The sequence below is a fragment of the Eptesicus fuscus genome, chromosome 13 (genome assembly GCF_027574615.1).
Source record: "Eptesicus fuscus isolate TK198812 chromosome 13, DD_ASM_mEF_20220401, whole genome shotgun sequence".
Lineage (NCBI taxonomy): Eukaryota > Metazoa > Chordata > Mammalia > Chiroptera > Vespertilionidae > Eptesicus > Eptesicus fuscus.
This window is the reverse complement of record NC_072485.1, coordinates 79,348,891-79,363,123: the sequence shown is the minus strand read 5'-3', so window position 1 is coordinate 79,363,123 and position 14,233 is coordinate 79,348,891. Positions and strand designations below refer to the sequence as shown.

The 14,233-nt window shown below is 53.8% G+C and overlaps 1 protein-coding gene across 3 annotated transcripts; it reads right to left on the bottom strand.

The window, feature by feature from the left end:
* Positions 1 to 305: 305 nt before the first annotated feature.
* RELA (RELA proto-oncogene, NF-kB subunit) lies at positions 306 to 9,240 on the bottom strand. Of its 3 annotated transcripts, none has more exons than XM_054724953.1 (11): positions 8,936 to 9,240; positions 8,354 to 8,380; positions 8,120 to 8,271; positions 7,860 to 8,008; positions 6,899 to 6,990; positions 6,428 to 6,559; positions 5,277 to 5,381; positions 4,851 to 5,063; positions 2,677 to 2,757; positions 2,510 to 2,584; positions 306 to 1,732 (listed from the first exon to the last, which is right to left on the bottom strand). In XM_054724953.1, exons 1-11 carry the CDS (start codon positions 8,940 to 8,942, stop codon positions 1,092 to 1,094), a joined length of 1,674 nt encoding a protein of 557 aa, XP_054580928.1. In that variant the 5' UTR covers positions 8,943 to 9,240; the 3' UTR covers positions 306 to 1,091. The 3 variants fall into 3 exon arrangements, with proteins under 3 accessions (XP_054580928.1, XP_054580930.1, XP_054580929.1); XM_054724955.1 differs by lacking the exon at positions 8,936 to 9,240 and adding an exon at positions 8,814 to 8,877; XM_054724954.1 differs by lacking the exons at positions 6,899 to 6,990; positions 7,860 to 8,008; positions 8,120 to 8,271; positions 8,354 to 8,380; positions 8,936 to 9,240 and adding an exon at positions 6,699 to 6,867.
* Positions 9,241 to 14,233: the final 4,993 nt, after the last annotated feature.

The following is a 14,233-nucleotide window of genomic DNA, read 5'->3' as shown; positions in this document are numbered from 1 at the left end:
TGAGCCTTTCCACACCGTTCTTACCCTGCTCACCTACAGATGCTGGCTGGTCCCTTTGAAACCCACCTTCCTGTTTATCCACGAGCTGAAGTTCCCCACAGCCAATAGGCCCTACGAGGCTTTCACTACGCTGACAACCCCACCCATCTTAGCTGCCTTTCATCCACTGGACAGTGACTAGGGGTTTCCAAGGGCATCCTCAGAGGGCAAGCTCCCCAGTGACTAAATATTCATCCAAGTCTGTATCACCAATGCCCGGTCTGACGTGACCAGCACGAGTGTGATGAAAGAAGGCAAACCTCTGATAGGCTTGGCAACAAATTTATTAGTTCAGAGTAAAAGCAAGAGTCCAACTGCTTTGATTCTTCAGTAAAAACTGAGCCTGTTGACTGGAGAGCTGCCAGCCTGCCCTCCCCCCCACTCTCCAAACAACTCGCCCTTCTATTAAGGCACTTAAAAAAAGGGGAACAGAAAAGTCTCAGACCTAACCTCCCTGGATCATGGAGAGGAGAGGGCCAGAGCTGTCCCACCAGTCTCCTCAGCCACAGCTGAGCAAAGCACGAGCCGGCAGAGACCTTGGCAGGGCAGGAAGTCCAGCCCCTCAAATGCTGGTGTTAGGCACAAGGGAAATGCCAGCACCACAGAAAAGCTGGTAACAGGGGCATCATTTTGGCTCAAGTGTAAATGAATCCATGATTTGAGGAAGACACTTGATAATAAGGCTTTGTGGCCTCCAAGGCATAGCTCCAGCCTGTCCCTCTCTCTAGGAGAGTACTAGAAGCTGGAGGGTGGGGATGGGAGCCTCCAGAATTTCCTAGAGAGAGGAGCTGAACATCAGGACAAGGGAAGGGTCTGAGTCCTCCCAACTCCATTTCCAGAGAAGTTAATGCTTCTGCTTAAGCACCTCCAAAGTGAGAGATAGATACTGCCAATGAAAGAATAAAATGCAACCCCCCACCACCACGAAGACATCACCCAAAGAAGTTGGGGGCAGTTGGAACACCCCTCCCCCCAGAATCCGTAAGTGCTTGCTTTGGGAGGGCTTCAATCTCCTGCAACCCAGTGCTCTGGGCAAGGCAGGAGTCACCCACTTAGGAGCTGATTTGACTCAGTAGGGCTGAGAAGTCCATGTCTGCGATGGAGGAAAAGTCTTCATCCCCTGAGAGGAGGCCGTTGGAGAGGCCAGAGGCCCCCAGGGGAGCAGGAGCTGGGTCAGGGGGATTCTGAGACCCTGTCATCAGGCGTGTTATAGCCTCAGGGTACTCCATCAGCATGGGCTCCGCTGTGTGGGGGGCCATAGAGACACCCTGGTTCAGCATCTGCTGAAACTCAGAGTTGTCGACGGATGCCAGGTCCGTGAACACGGCTGGGTCAGTGTTATTGCCCAGCAGGGCCCCCAGGTCTTCATCAGCATCAAACTGCAGCTGCAGCAGGGCCTCCGTCAGTGTCCCATCCCCTGCCTGGGTGTGCTTGGGGGCAGGCGGGGCCACAGCCTGAGCAAGGCTGGAGCCTAGGATTTGGACAGGGGCTGGGGTCTGAACCAGAGCTGGTGCCATGGCTGAGGGAGGGGCTGGTGCCATGGCTGAGGGAGGGGCTGGTGCCATGGCTGAGGGAGGGGCTGGTGCCAAGGCTGAGGGCTGGTTTGGGATCTGCTCAGAAGAGAAGACCATGGGGGAAAACTCCTCAAAGTTGATGGTGCTGAGGGATGGCGTAAAGGGATAGGGCTGGGGAGCTGGAAGAGAGACAGACAGACAAGGGTCAGAGGAAGCCTGAGACCCACCCCGTCCCCTGTATCCCAGCCCATCAGTATGCCCAGGACCAACCCCTCCCTTCACCCACTGCCAGCACCCTTCACCCAATCTGACTAGGCTGGGGGTCCAGTTCCAGCCCCACCTCCTTGGAGCCCTATCCACTCCAGCTGAAAGCTCTCCCAGCCTTTCAGAGGAAGGGATGCTTTCAGAAGTCGGCTGGTAAAGTGTCATCTTAGAGCTGAAAAGCCAAGCCCCAGGAGGCATGGGCCCAAGGAGTATCCAGTAAGTGTGGCCTGAAGCAGGACACCACTCTTTTTTGAGCCACACACCAGCACATACATTTTGCTACTTTAGACGTGATTTTTGTTTCCCTAATTCAACTGAGAGCTGAAGGCAGAGACTGTGGGCTTTTTAACTCTGGATCCCCAGGTATCCAATATGGAGTTTCTAACTGGCACAGTGGTTCTCAGACCGCTCTGTGCGTTAGCGTCCCCAGGAAGTAGCTGGTTCCTGACCACACTTCCAAAGCTTCTGATCCCAGATGTGTAACGGCCCGGAATCTGCATCTTTACCCTCTCCAGATGCCTCTGGCAGAGATAATTAGGCTTCACGCCCTGAGAAACATGAGCCCAACACACAGCAGTCTTCAGACACCTGCGGATGAGGCGGACCGCTCTGTTCTCTCCCAGCGGGTGTGTGAGCCACAGGCTGAACAGATTTGAGCCTCTAATTCCAGTGCGACAATAGGAAATCGTTACCTGGCTTAGGGACGGAAGTTGAGCTGCGGGAAGGCACGGCAATGCGCCGGGGAGGAGGCCGGGGGTCGGTGGGTCCTGTGGAGCAAGTCTGGGTCAGTTCTTGGCCCCCAGGGTCTCCACTCCCCCACCCATGCCTTCTCTCTAACTCTCCCCAGCCCCCATCTCACCATTGAAAGGACTCTTCTTCATGATGCTCTTGAAGGTCTCATATGTCCTTTTGCGTTTCTCCTCAATCCGGTGACGATCGTCTGGGAAAGTAACGGGAAGAAATGAGTCTTGTTCTTCTCAGCTAGACCCCCAAGCCCTCAAAGGGCCCTTGGGAGGAAGGCGATGAGCCAAGCTTCCCTGAAACCCTTTCTCCAAACCTTCCCGGTCAGTGAGACAAGCTGCATGACACTCAGAGACTCTAAGAATCCCACAGCTTTCTGAGGTCTCTGCTGTCTGCGTCTGTCTCCTCTGAAGGGCACAGGAGTGCCTCCAAGTAAAGGGACCCCGGTCTGGGAGAACAGGGTCCTCATGAGGCCCTAATCTCAGCTTATCCTCTTCCTGGCACTGCTCACTCCTAGCTCATCTCCAGCCTCGATCCAGGCCTGGCGGTGACCTCCTTGTGCTCTGGGACAGCTGCGGCATGGCAGGCTTGCTTACGGCTTCCAGAGGCATCTTCTCTGCTGGCTTGCTAGCTGAGTCTAGAGCTTTCAGAACTGTCTTTCTAGCTATAGCAGCAACTGGGTAACTCCGAAGTACTCAGCACCATCAGTCCAGAGCCAGCCTCATCATCTCTCCTCAGAAACCTTTCTCCTCCCGTGTTCCCTCCCCACCTGTCTGCCCTGTCACCAAATCTAGAAATCTTGGAATCATCCTCAACATCTTCCTCTCACTCACTCACACCTTTCATTAACTTGACATTTATTTACCAACCACCTACTATGTGCCAGGCTCCATCCTAGCCACTGCGGATATAGCCCTGAGTAACCAGACAAGGTTCCTGCTCCTACGAGTTGACATCCTGGTGACAGAGAGGCAGGGAAACAACCAAACACAAGTGATAAGAGCACCAAGGAAGACACCGGGTGACGTCAACAGTCCCAAAGGTGAGGTCAGGGAGTCTAGCTTAGAGATGGCAGGAAAGCACTGGGGCAAGCCCATCACATGAAGATCCGGGGCCAAGCCCTTCGGAGGCAACAGCGAGAACAAGGTCCTGAGGCGGGACGAGCTTGGTGTGAAACTCAGAAAGGGCCGTGGGGCTGCTGGGTAACAGAGGAGGACAGCAGCGTACGATAGCGTGCTGCCATTCCCTCTGCAAGGCTCACGCCGAGTCTTCTCTTCCTGGACTACCGTGACACCTTCCGGCATGGCCTCCATCCTCCAGTCTCTCCCTCTCAGATCCTCTCCTCACTGTTGCCAGGGTGAGCTTCCAGATCTGCTCACGTCACTTCTCTGCTTAAAAACCTTCGGTGGCTGCCCACTGCCTTCAGGACGAAACCCTGGGTGAATGTCTAAAGCCTAGCATTCAAGGCTCTCCTGCCTGGGCCTGCTCGCTGCCCAGTGTCACCTCCCACCACAAAGCTGCCCCAAACGCTGCGCATGCTCCAACACCTGCCCTTCCCGGCGCTGGTCCACCTGCCTGGGGAGCTGCTTCTGTCTTTCTCCAATCTCAGTGCCACCTCCTCCATGTTGCTGCCTCCAGCACACACCTCCCTCCGTTTCACAAGTCACTCTGTTTGCATGTCTTCCTCATGTGACTGAACCTCTGAGGTCAGGGACCACGTCTTAGCCATCTTTGTGTTCACAATACCTGGCACAGGCCCTGGCATCAAGTGGGCCCTCAATAATTATTTATGGAATGAATTGCTGGCTGGTTTGGGGGTTGCTTTCCAAGCTCCTAGGGAAGAAAACAGGCTAGATGAGGGGCACTGAAGAGAGGATCATTCTGGCTGTTCCTACTGTGGTGAGATGCACGAAAGCCTTGACGAAACCATGGCTGTGTGACAGTGACAAGAGACACAGCGTGGCAAAAGGACCCTGGAGCCAGAAGCCTGCGTTCAGTTGCTGACTCTGGTTCACTATCTGTGTGACCTCAGGCAAATCAGATGCTATCTCCTACCTCAAAAAGTTCCTGAGAATAAAATCAGGTGATGCACTGATATGCTTGAAATAGAGGCAGGAGTGTAAAAAGAGCTCAATAGTCTTGAATATTGTTATTATTAAGCAAGGCAAGAGAGAATGTGATTACTGTGTAAATCCCACCCAGCTCCAGCTTTAGATTCAACTACAGCCCCACACATCCAGCCTGGCCTCGCTCTCCTCGGCTGAGTCACCCTCCCCCGCTGTGTCTGTGTACCTGTGTCTGGCAAGTACTGGAATTCCATGGGCTCGCTGAGCTCCCGATCGGAAGGCCGCCGCAGCTGCATGGAGACGCGCACGGGGGCCTGCAGGGTGGGGTCCGCATAGGGAGGCGTCCGGAACACAATGGCCACTTGTCGGTGTACATCGGCTTGTGAAAAGGAGCCGCGGGCCTCCCAGCCTGGTCCCGTGAAGTACACTTCGATGTCCTCTGCGCGAGACGGAGTGGCAGTGTGGGCTGGTGTGCTCGCCTCACCCACAGCCCGCCGCCCGCCCCATCGCTGATGCTTGTTCCCCGAGATACTCATAGGCTCCCCCGAGGTGGTGGGGGGAGCGTTTAAAGCCAGTTCCCTGACTTTCCATCTCTGCTCAGTCCTGCCCCTCACCCCTGCTCCAGAGCCTTGCCCTGCTTCCTGGAATGTACCTTTCTGCACCTTGTCACACAGCAGGAAGATCTCGTCCCCCCCGAGGCAGCTCCCAGAGTTTCGGTTCACTCGGCAGATCTTGAGCTCTGCTGTGTTGGGGGCGCCTGGGGGGTGGGAACAAGAAAGAAAGCCCTGAACCAACAGAGGTCTCCAGGACTGGCCTACAGAGGATGCAACATCCTGGTCCATCCCAAAGTCAGGATTCTGCAGAGCTTGCTGACCACACCTTTCCAGCCACGGTTCAACCATTCCCACTGGCTCCTCACCCCAACCAATTCAGCACCCATTTCTCCACTGGCCCCTCCTATGTGCCCAGCACTCTGCTAGGCATGAATGCGACGACTCAAACCAAAGCATGTCTGCCCTCATGGAGCTTACAGTCCAGTGCGAACCAGTCTGGCCACACCTCCTTTCTCCACCTGACTTCAAGGCCCAGTTTATTACACCCACTTTGGCAATGAACCCTTCCCTCCTGAACCGCCCCCCTCCCCCGCCCCCGTTCATTCTAGTTTCCTGTCCTTAGGGCCTAGAGCCCTTTTATTTTTTTTTTAGAATAGTTCTGTTGATTTTTAGATAAGAGAGGGAGAGAGAAACATCAATGTGAGGACATAACATGAATAGGCTGCCTCCTGCACGCCCCCCACCGGGAATCAAGCCAGCAACCCAGGCATGTGCCCGGACCAGCAATCAAACTGGTAACCTTTTGGTGCATGGGACAATGCCCAACCACTGAGCAATACCGGCCAGGGCAAGAGCCCCATTTGTTTTCATTCATCCTTTTGGTTATTTAATTAAAGACTGCAGTTAATCAGTGTCAGCCCAATTGATCTGTGAACTTCCTGTCAGCTTTCATCATTGAATTATTACTTTCTAACATTGTCTTGCTTCTGGGAGTTCATTTCCTGGAGTCATTACTACAGTTCTGGGCACGCCACCCTTACATCTAACTCCCTGCCGGCCGGGAAGCTACACAACAGGGCAGCGGGGTCTTCTCTGCCTTGTCTCCCGGGCCAGCAGGACTGGACACAGAGAGATGATGAAAAGGCCAGGTGACCGAACGAAGCCAAAGTGCCCCTCGCAGGCCATAACCACCAATTCCTTCTCCTCACAGGCCCATTCCTCTCCCTTCCTGCACTCCCTGGCCACTCACGGTTGTCAAAGATGGGATGCGAGAGGACAGGTGACAGGCGGAGGGGCCTGCCTGATGGGTCCCGCACTGTCACCTGGAAGCAGAGCCGCACAGCGTTCAGGTCGTAGTCTCCGCGCTGCTCTTCTATGGGAACTGCCAGAGAAACGGCTGGTCAGGAGAGCCGGGGCAGTGGGGGGGGCAGGGAGCTCTGGGCTAGGAAGGGCTGTTTGAGGGTGTGTGAAACAGGAGGCGTCCTAGAGGAGGAAGAGAAGGTTCTAGACCCATCACTGACCTGTGTGACCCTGGCTGTCATGTCCCCTCTCTGGGTCTGTTTCCCCAGTGGTAAAATGGGAGGGACCGAATGGCCAGCAAGATTCCATCTGTACTGTGAGTCTTGGCCAATGAGGGAGATGCAGGGACGTGGCCTTGGGAGGGTGACAGAGGGTGGGGGTGCACCAGGCGGGCCCAGGCCTTCACCCCCTCAGCCCTCACCTTGGAAGGGGTTGTTGTTGGTCTGGATGCGCTGACTGATGGCCTGCTCCAGGTCCCGCTTCTTCACACATTGGATCCCCAGGTTCTGGAAGCTGAGTTCCCCCAGGCATCAGTCGCACTGTCTCCAGCAGCGCCTGGGCAACCCTGCCTCACCCAGTCTGTCCCTTCCTTCCCTATCTCCTCACCAGACCACCACTCCATGCTTAACCCTCTGGAATGGCTTCCCACTGTGCTGCAATGAAGCCCACTCCTTACTCTGGCTGACAAGACCCTCTGCCTGTGATCTGGCCCTAGCCACAGCCCCTGCCAGCTCCCTACCCTCAGTCACAGTGGCTTTTCTGTTCTCCAAACACGCTAACCTCATTCCCACTTCAAGGCCTCTGCACTTGTTCATTCTGCGCGGAAGGTCCTCTCCGTGCCTCCCTGCTCCAGCTCACCTTCATCTGACCTGGAGGAGGCCTTCCTGACCTCCCAGTTCAAAGCAATGAGACCAGCTCCCTCGCCTCCCCACCCCAGGCTATTCTCCCGACTTATTCCCGTTTCATCTTCATCGTTAGATTATTACTCTCCAACAGTATTTTGCTTATTATTTATATTTTTATTTACAGCCTGTCTCTGTCCACTGGTATGTAAGCTCCAGGGGAGACTGTTGGTTCTGTGGTTTTCTTTCTAGTGAGAAAGAGAGGTTCCAGCCACACGGGTTAGGGTCAGAGGTAATTAGGGACCCAGCCCCATCTGATATGGCTTCCCACTTGCGCTGCAGTGAAGTTGATCTGCTTCAGAGAGTAGACATACACATCATTTCAAGACAAAGGCAATCTGCCTGCAGAGCTGGGGACAGAGCAGCAGTAAGAATTCTGCCCCGTGTCCAGAAAGAAGGAACCCTGTAACAACAGTGACACTGGCCCTCCCCTTGTCCTCCCACCTCACCCTGAAGCCCTGCGGGCCTGGGGGAGCTCACCTGTGGATGCAGCGGTCCGGGCAGAGCTCAGCCTCATAGAAGCCATCCCGACAGTCTTTCCCTACCAGCTCGTGGGGGTGAGGCCGGTGCGGGGGGTCCTTGGTGACCAGGGAGATGCGAACCGTCCCTGGCCCCGTGTAGCCATTGATCTGTCCAAAGCACAGAGAGCACGCTGGAGGCTCAGGAATGCCAGACACGGATTCCACGGGGCCGGGAGGCAAACCTTCCCCACCGACCCAGGCCCTGCAGGCCCTGCTGACCTTAATGGTGGGGTGGGTCTTGGTGGTATCTGTGCTCCTCTCGCCGGGGATACTGCCCGCCGAGCGGCCCTCGCACTTGTAGCGGAAGCGCATGCCCCGCTGCTTGGGCTGCTCGATGATCTCCACGTAGGGGCCGGGGGCCTGGGCGGGCTCTGCGGACACACAGCCCCCATCAGGCGGCGCCCCGCCGGCCCCAACGCTGGGCAGCTCAGGGAGGAAAGAAGGTCCACTTACCGGAGGGGAAGATGAGGGGGAACAGGTCTGAAAGGGGAGGGAGAAAAGGGTCAGCACAAGCCCCTTCCCAGCTCCACCAGGGAGGGCCTCCCAGGGAAACTGAGTCAGGGCCTGCTCCCTGGAACCTGAGCGAAACTCAGGGGTGGGAAAGGAGCCAGGAACACCTGTGTCCTAGGGACCCCGGGATGGCGTTCTCCCCTTCCTCGGGGAAACTGAGTCAGGCAGGGCCTCTTCTACTTTCCTAAGGAAAACGACGGGGCGGCACCTCCCACCCGGGATCCTAAGAGGAAACTGAGTCAGGCACATTCTCCCCTAACAGGGACACGAACTCGGAACTGCCCCCGGAGTCTGGGGGGAAACTGAGTCAAAGACCCCCTTCCGCCACCTACTGAGTCCAGGTCCCGTCCACCCAGGAGGGCAAGTGAGTCAGCCCCCCAGCGCCTGCCCCGCCCCACGGCACCTCCGGCGGCCGCTCCCGCACGGCCCCTCCGCGCAGGAAGGGGCGGAAGGCGGCGCGGAGGTTCCCGCCGCGGTCCCCGCGGCTCCGCACGGCCATCCCCCGGGGTCAGGGCGCGCCCTCACCGTCCATGGCCGGGGTCCCGGGAGCCCGGGGGCGGGGCCGGGGTCGCAGCTGGGCCCGCGGCGCGCGCTACAGCAGAGCCATTCGCCAGAGGCGGAAATGCGCCGCGCGCGCCCGCCGCCGCGTCACTGCCGGGAACTGGCCGCGCCTGCGCGCTGCGTCCCACCGCCGCCGCTCCGCGCGGGAGGCCGCCGGCGCGCCCGGCTCCGAGAGGCTGCGCGACGCCGGGGCCGGGGCGAGTGCGCGCCGCGCCGGGGCCCGGGGGCTTCTGGTCCGCAGGCCGCTGGCGGGGCGGCCGGGTTCGGCTCGCTCCTCGGTCTGCGCCCCGCCTGGAGGGCGGGCCCGGCGATTACTCACAATGTTTTTAGGGGATTTCGGGGCCCCCTCCTGCCGCTCGGGGAGTTGATGATGTCACCCCGGGCCGGGCGGGCCTGGAGCCCAGCCAGGGTTGCTGGGCTGCGGCCGCCCGCCCTGCAGGGAAAGGCGCAGGCTGCTCCGACCGCAGAGCCGAGCGCCGAGCCCGCTCGGTTACCTCACCGCGGGAAGGTGTCTGTCTGCCGCCGCAGAAGCAGTTAACCTCCCCCCCGCCCCGACCTCGCTGCCGCGGGGGGCGGGGGGGCCTCTCCGCCTGGCCCTGCTCGGATGGGGGGTTGCGGGGAGATGCTACGCGCGAGGGGCGACCGAAGCTCCGCGCCGCGTCCGCCCCCGAGGGCCCAGGGGTCGTAGCCTCGCCGCTCAAGCACGGGTTTGGGGCACATCACACTGCCAGCCCCCGGGGCACTGGGTGGCCGGAGGCGCCCAGGTGGGGTATCCCCGGGGCCTCGTTACTGCAGCCCGACGCCTGCACCTAAGAAGGGCCGGGACCCCCAATTGGGCCGCTTGACCCACAAGGTACCGCCGCCCCTGCCGCTCCCAGCGCCTCCGGTCCGGGACAGAAGTTGGCCGGAGCGTCTCCACTAAGTGGTTGTCATGTGACCCCGACGGGGGTCCTCCCCGGAGCCCCGGCGGCGTCAGTGCTGGAGCGGGTGGAGGCTCCGCGGGAGCGCCGCCGCGCCGGGCCGTTCCTCAGCCCGGAGGCAGGAGGCTCCCGGGCGGGCGGCGGAGTCTTCCCCAGATGGAAAAAGACTTTATTTGCTATGAATTCGTTCTAAATTAGGGAATCATGTGGGAATTGGAAAAGATTGGAAATTCTGAGTTGCTTTCTCAGGCCCTGAAAAAACAGGAAGAGAAAAGTGAAAACAGTTACCACCCTCCCACTCGTTTCAGTTTCTCACGTGGCTGGCCCGGGGTAGTCAAGTCAGTTTACTTTTCTGAGGCGCCGGCTTCAGGTGAACAGAAGAGGTTAATTACAACCTTTGCTTAATGACGCGCAATCATCATTGACCCTTGCATGATCCTCCGTAAAAGTTCATAAAGCCCTCGCTGGTTCGGCTCAGTGGATAGAGCGTGGCCTGCGGACTGAAGGGTCCCAGGTTCAATTCCAGTCACGGGCACATGCCTGGGTTGGGGGCTCAGTCCCAGGTGGGGGGCGTGCAGGCGGCAGCCGATCAATGATTCTCTCTCATCATTGATGTTTATATTTCTTTCTCCCTCTCCCTTCCTCTCTGAAATCAATAAAATATATTTTTAAAAAATAAAAAAATAACATATATTTAGAATTTAAATCAATAAATCGAATTCCCCTTGAGCCTAACCAATGGTTAAGTTCAACAGGGGGTTGGGGCATCCGTGGGGAGGGGTGTGGGATGGGAATGGGGGGATGAGGACAAATATGTGACACCTTAATCAATAAAGAAATTTAAAAAAAAAAAAGAATTCCCTTGTACCCACTGCCAAACCCAAGGGCTGAATACCACAGGTATAGAATACCACCAGGACTTCCTAGTATAGCTACCATGTGCTCTGCACCTGTGCATCCGCTCCTTATCCGCTGTCCAGGGCACCACCACCCAGAAGTCTGTATTTGCTGTACGTGCTTACATATGCATGCCTACACAAGAAGTTGTTTGATTTTGCTTAGTTTTGAACTTTTATGAAGAGTATATTATTTTTGGTCTTTGTTACTTATTTTTTTAATTCAACATATTACTAAGTTTCATGTGTTTCATAGTTCATACACGTTTTATGGCTGTTTACTGTGCTGTTGTGTGAATAAGCCACCGATTACCTGTTCATCCTGAGGATGGCCATTTCGGTTTCTAGTCTTTTGCTATTATAAGCCGTGTGATTAAGAGACACCCTGTGAGCCCTGGCTGGTTTGGCTCAAAGAGTCCCAGGTTAGATTCCAGTCCAGGGCACACACTTAAGCAGCAGGCTCCTCCTGGGCCCCGGCCCTGGGAGGGGCGCTTGTAGGAGGCAACCAATTGTGTTTCTCTCACATCAATATTTCTTTCCCTCTCTCTTCCATTCTCTGAAAATCAATGGAAAAATATCCTCAGGTGAGGGTTAGTTTTTAAAGAGAGAGAGATAGATCCTGTGGCCTTGGCCAGTGTCACTCAGTGGTTAGAGTCTGGGACAGCAAACCAAAGGGTCGTGGGTTTGATTTCCATCAAAAGCACATACCTGGGTTGCAGGTTCCATCCCTGATACCCATCCCTGGCCCCTGACAGGCACTTTTGGGAGGCAACCAATTGATATGTCTCTCTCCCATCAATGTTTCTCTCTCTCTTCTATCTTTTTCCCCCTCCCTCCCTCCTTTCCATTCTCTGTGAAAAGCAATGGGAAAAATATCCTCGGATGAGGGTTAACAAAATAAATTGGACTTCATCAATATTTAAAACTTTTTTGCATCAAGGAAGCTTTAAACAGTAAAAAAGCCACCCACAGAATGGTAGAAGATGTTTACAAATCACATATCTGATAAGGATCAAATTCATAATATATAAGTAACTCCTAAAACTTAACAACAAAAGCCAAATAACCCAATTCAAACAATGGGCAATGGACTTGAGTAGACATTTCTCCAAAGAAGATAATAAAAGGGCCAATAAATAAGCACATGAAAAAATGCTCAACATCCTGGCCAGAGTGACTTAGTAGTTGAGCCTTGACCTATGAACCAGGAGGTCATGTTCAATTCCTGGTCAGATAATAGGGTTGCAGGCTCCATCCTCGGTTGGGTGTGCAGGAGGCAGCTGGTCAATGATTCCCTCTCATCATTGATGTTTCTATCTCTCTCTCCCTCTTCCTTCCTCTCTGAAATATATATATTTTAAAGAATGAGCCCGGCCAGCATGGCTCAGTGGTTGAGTATCAATCTATGAACCGGGAGGTCAGGGTTCAATTCCTGGTCAGGGCACATGCCCAGGTTGTGGGCTTAATCCCCAGTGAGGGGCATGCAGGAGGCAGCCGATCAATGATTCTCATCATTGATGTTTCTACCTTTTCCTCTTCCTCTCCCTTCCTCTCTGAAATCAATAAAAAAATATATATTTTTTTAAATGAATGAAATTCTGATACATGCTACTACAAGGACAAACCTTGAATACATTCTAAGTGCAGTAAGCCAGGTGCAAATGGGCGGACATTGTATATCCTACTTATATGAGGTACAGAGTCAAATTCACAGAGGCAGAAAGTAGAATAATGGCTACTGATGGCTAGGATAGCAAGAATGGGGAGTTAGTGTGTAATGGATACCGAGTTTATGTTGGGGAATAATGAAAAGATTCTGGAGATAATGATGATAGTTGCTCAACAATGTGAATGTACTAATGCCACTGAACTGTACACTTAAAGTGGTTAAAATGGTAAATTTTATGTACTCTTTACCAAAGAATATAAATTATCAGTGATACTAATCAGTTATTCATTTGATCTACCTCACACTATACACAAAACACTCTCGGAATAACAATACCAACTCTATCACCAATAATGTGATTACTGAAACAGAACGTATTTTTGCAGTTCTTGTTCTTAGGCTATTTGTAATTTTTGGTACATATCCATTGTCAAGTTAAGGAAGCTCCTTTCTGCTCTAGCTGGTTTGGCTGAATGGATAGAGAGTCGGTATGCAGGCTGAGGGGTCCCAGGTTCGATTCTGGCCAAGGGCACATGCCTGGGTTGTGGGCTCGATCCCCAGTAGGGGGCGTGCAGAAGGCAGCGGCAGCCAATGAACGATTCTCTCTCATCATTGATGTTTCTCTCTCTCTCTCCCCCCTCTCCCTTCCTCTCTAAAATCAATAAAATATATTTTTTTAAAAAAGGAAGCTCCTTTCTACTCTTCATTTACTAAGAATGGTTATGAGAAATCAGTGTTGGTTTTTATCAAATGCTTTTCCTGCATCTATAGAGAAGGTCATAAGATTTTTCTCCTTTATCTGTTAATGTAGAGTATGACATAGATTTCCTAATAGTAAACCATCCTGTATTTTGGGATAAACTTAACTTGCTCATGGTGTTATCATATTGTTGAATTTGATTCACTGATATTTAGGAGAGGATTTTGCAACTCTCTTTGTAAATGAAATGGCTGTAGTTTCCCTTTATTTGTCCTGGCCTTGTCTAATTTTGGTATCAAAGTTGTATCAGCCTCATAGAATGATTTGAAGAAAAATACCCCCTTTTCTATTCTCTGGAAAAGTCCACGTAAGTTTGGAATACTTTGTTCCTTAAAAGATTTTGTTGTTGTTGTAAATCCTCACCCGAGGATAGGATATTTTTCCATTGATTTTTAGAGAGAGTGAGAAAGTGGAAGGGAGGGGGAGAGAAACATCGATGTGAGAGATGCACATTGATTGGTTGCCTCCCACATGCACCCCGACCACCAGGACCAGGGATCGAGCCTACAAGTGAGGTACTTGCCTTTGACTGGAATCCAACCCAGGACCCTTCAGTCCGAGGGCCGACGCTCTATCCACTGAGCCTAACTGGCTAGAGCTGTTCCTTAAAGGATTTGTAAAACTCACCAGTAAAATTGCCTGTAGCTGTTGTTTTCCTCGGCAGAAAGATTTTAACTTTATCATTATGAACATTTTCAAACACATAATGTTTCATTATGATATTTGCGAGGGGGGAGGGGGTGGTGGTGGAGAGTGGAAGAGAGAGGGAAAGACAGAGAGAAACATCAATGTGAGAGATACACATCAATTGGCTGCCTCCTGCAGGAGCCCCGACCAGGGCCCACGCCTGGGAGGAGACTGCGACCAAGGTACATGCCCTTGACCGGATCAAACCGGGGACCCTTTGGTCCACAGGCTGACTCTCTATCCACTGAGCTAAGGGCCACACACACTCAATATTAAAGAGAATGGTATAATTAACCTCACATACCTATCCTTCAGCGTATATAAATGACC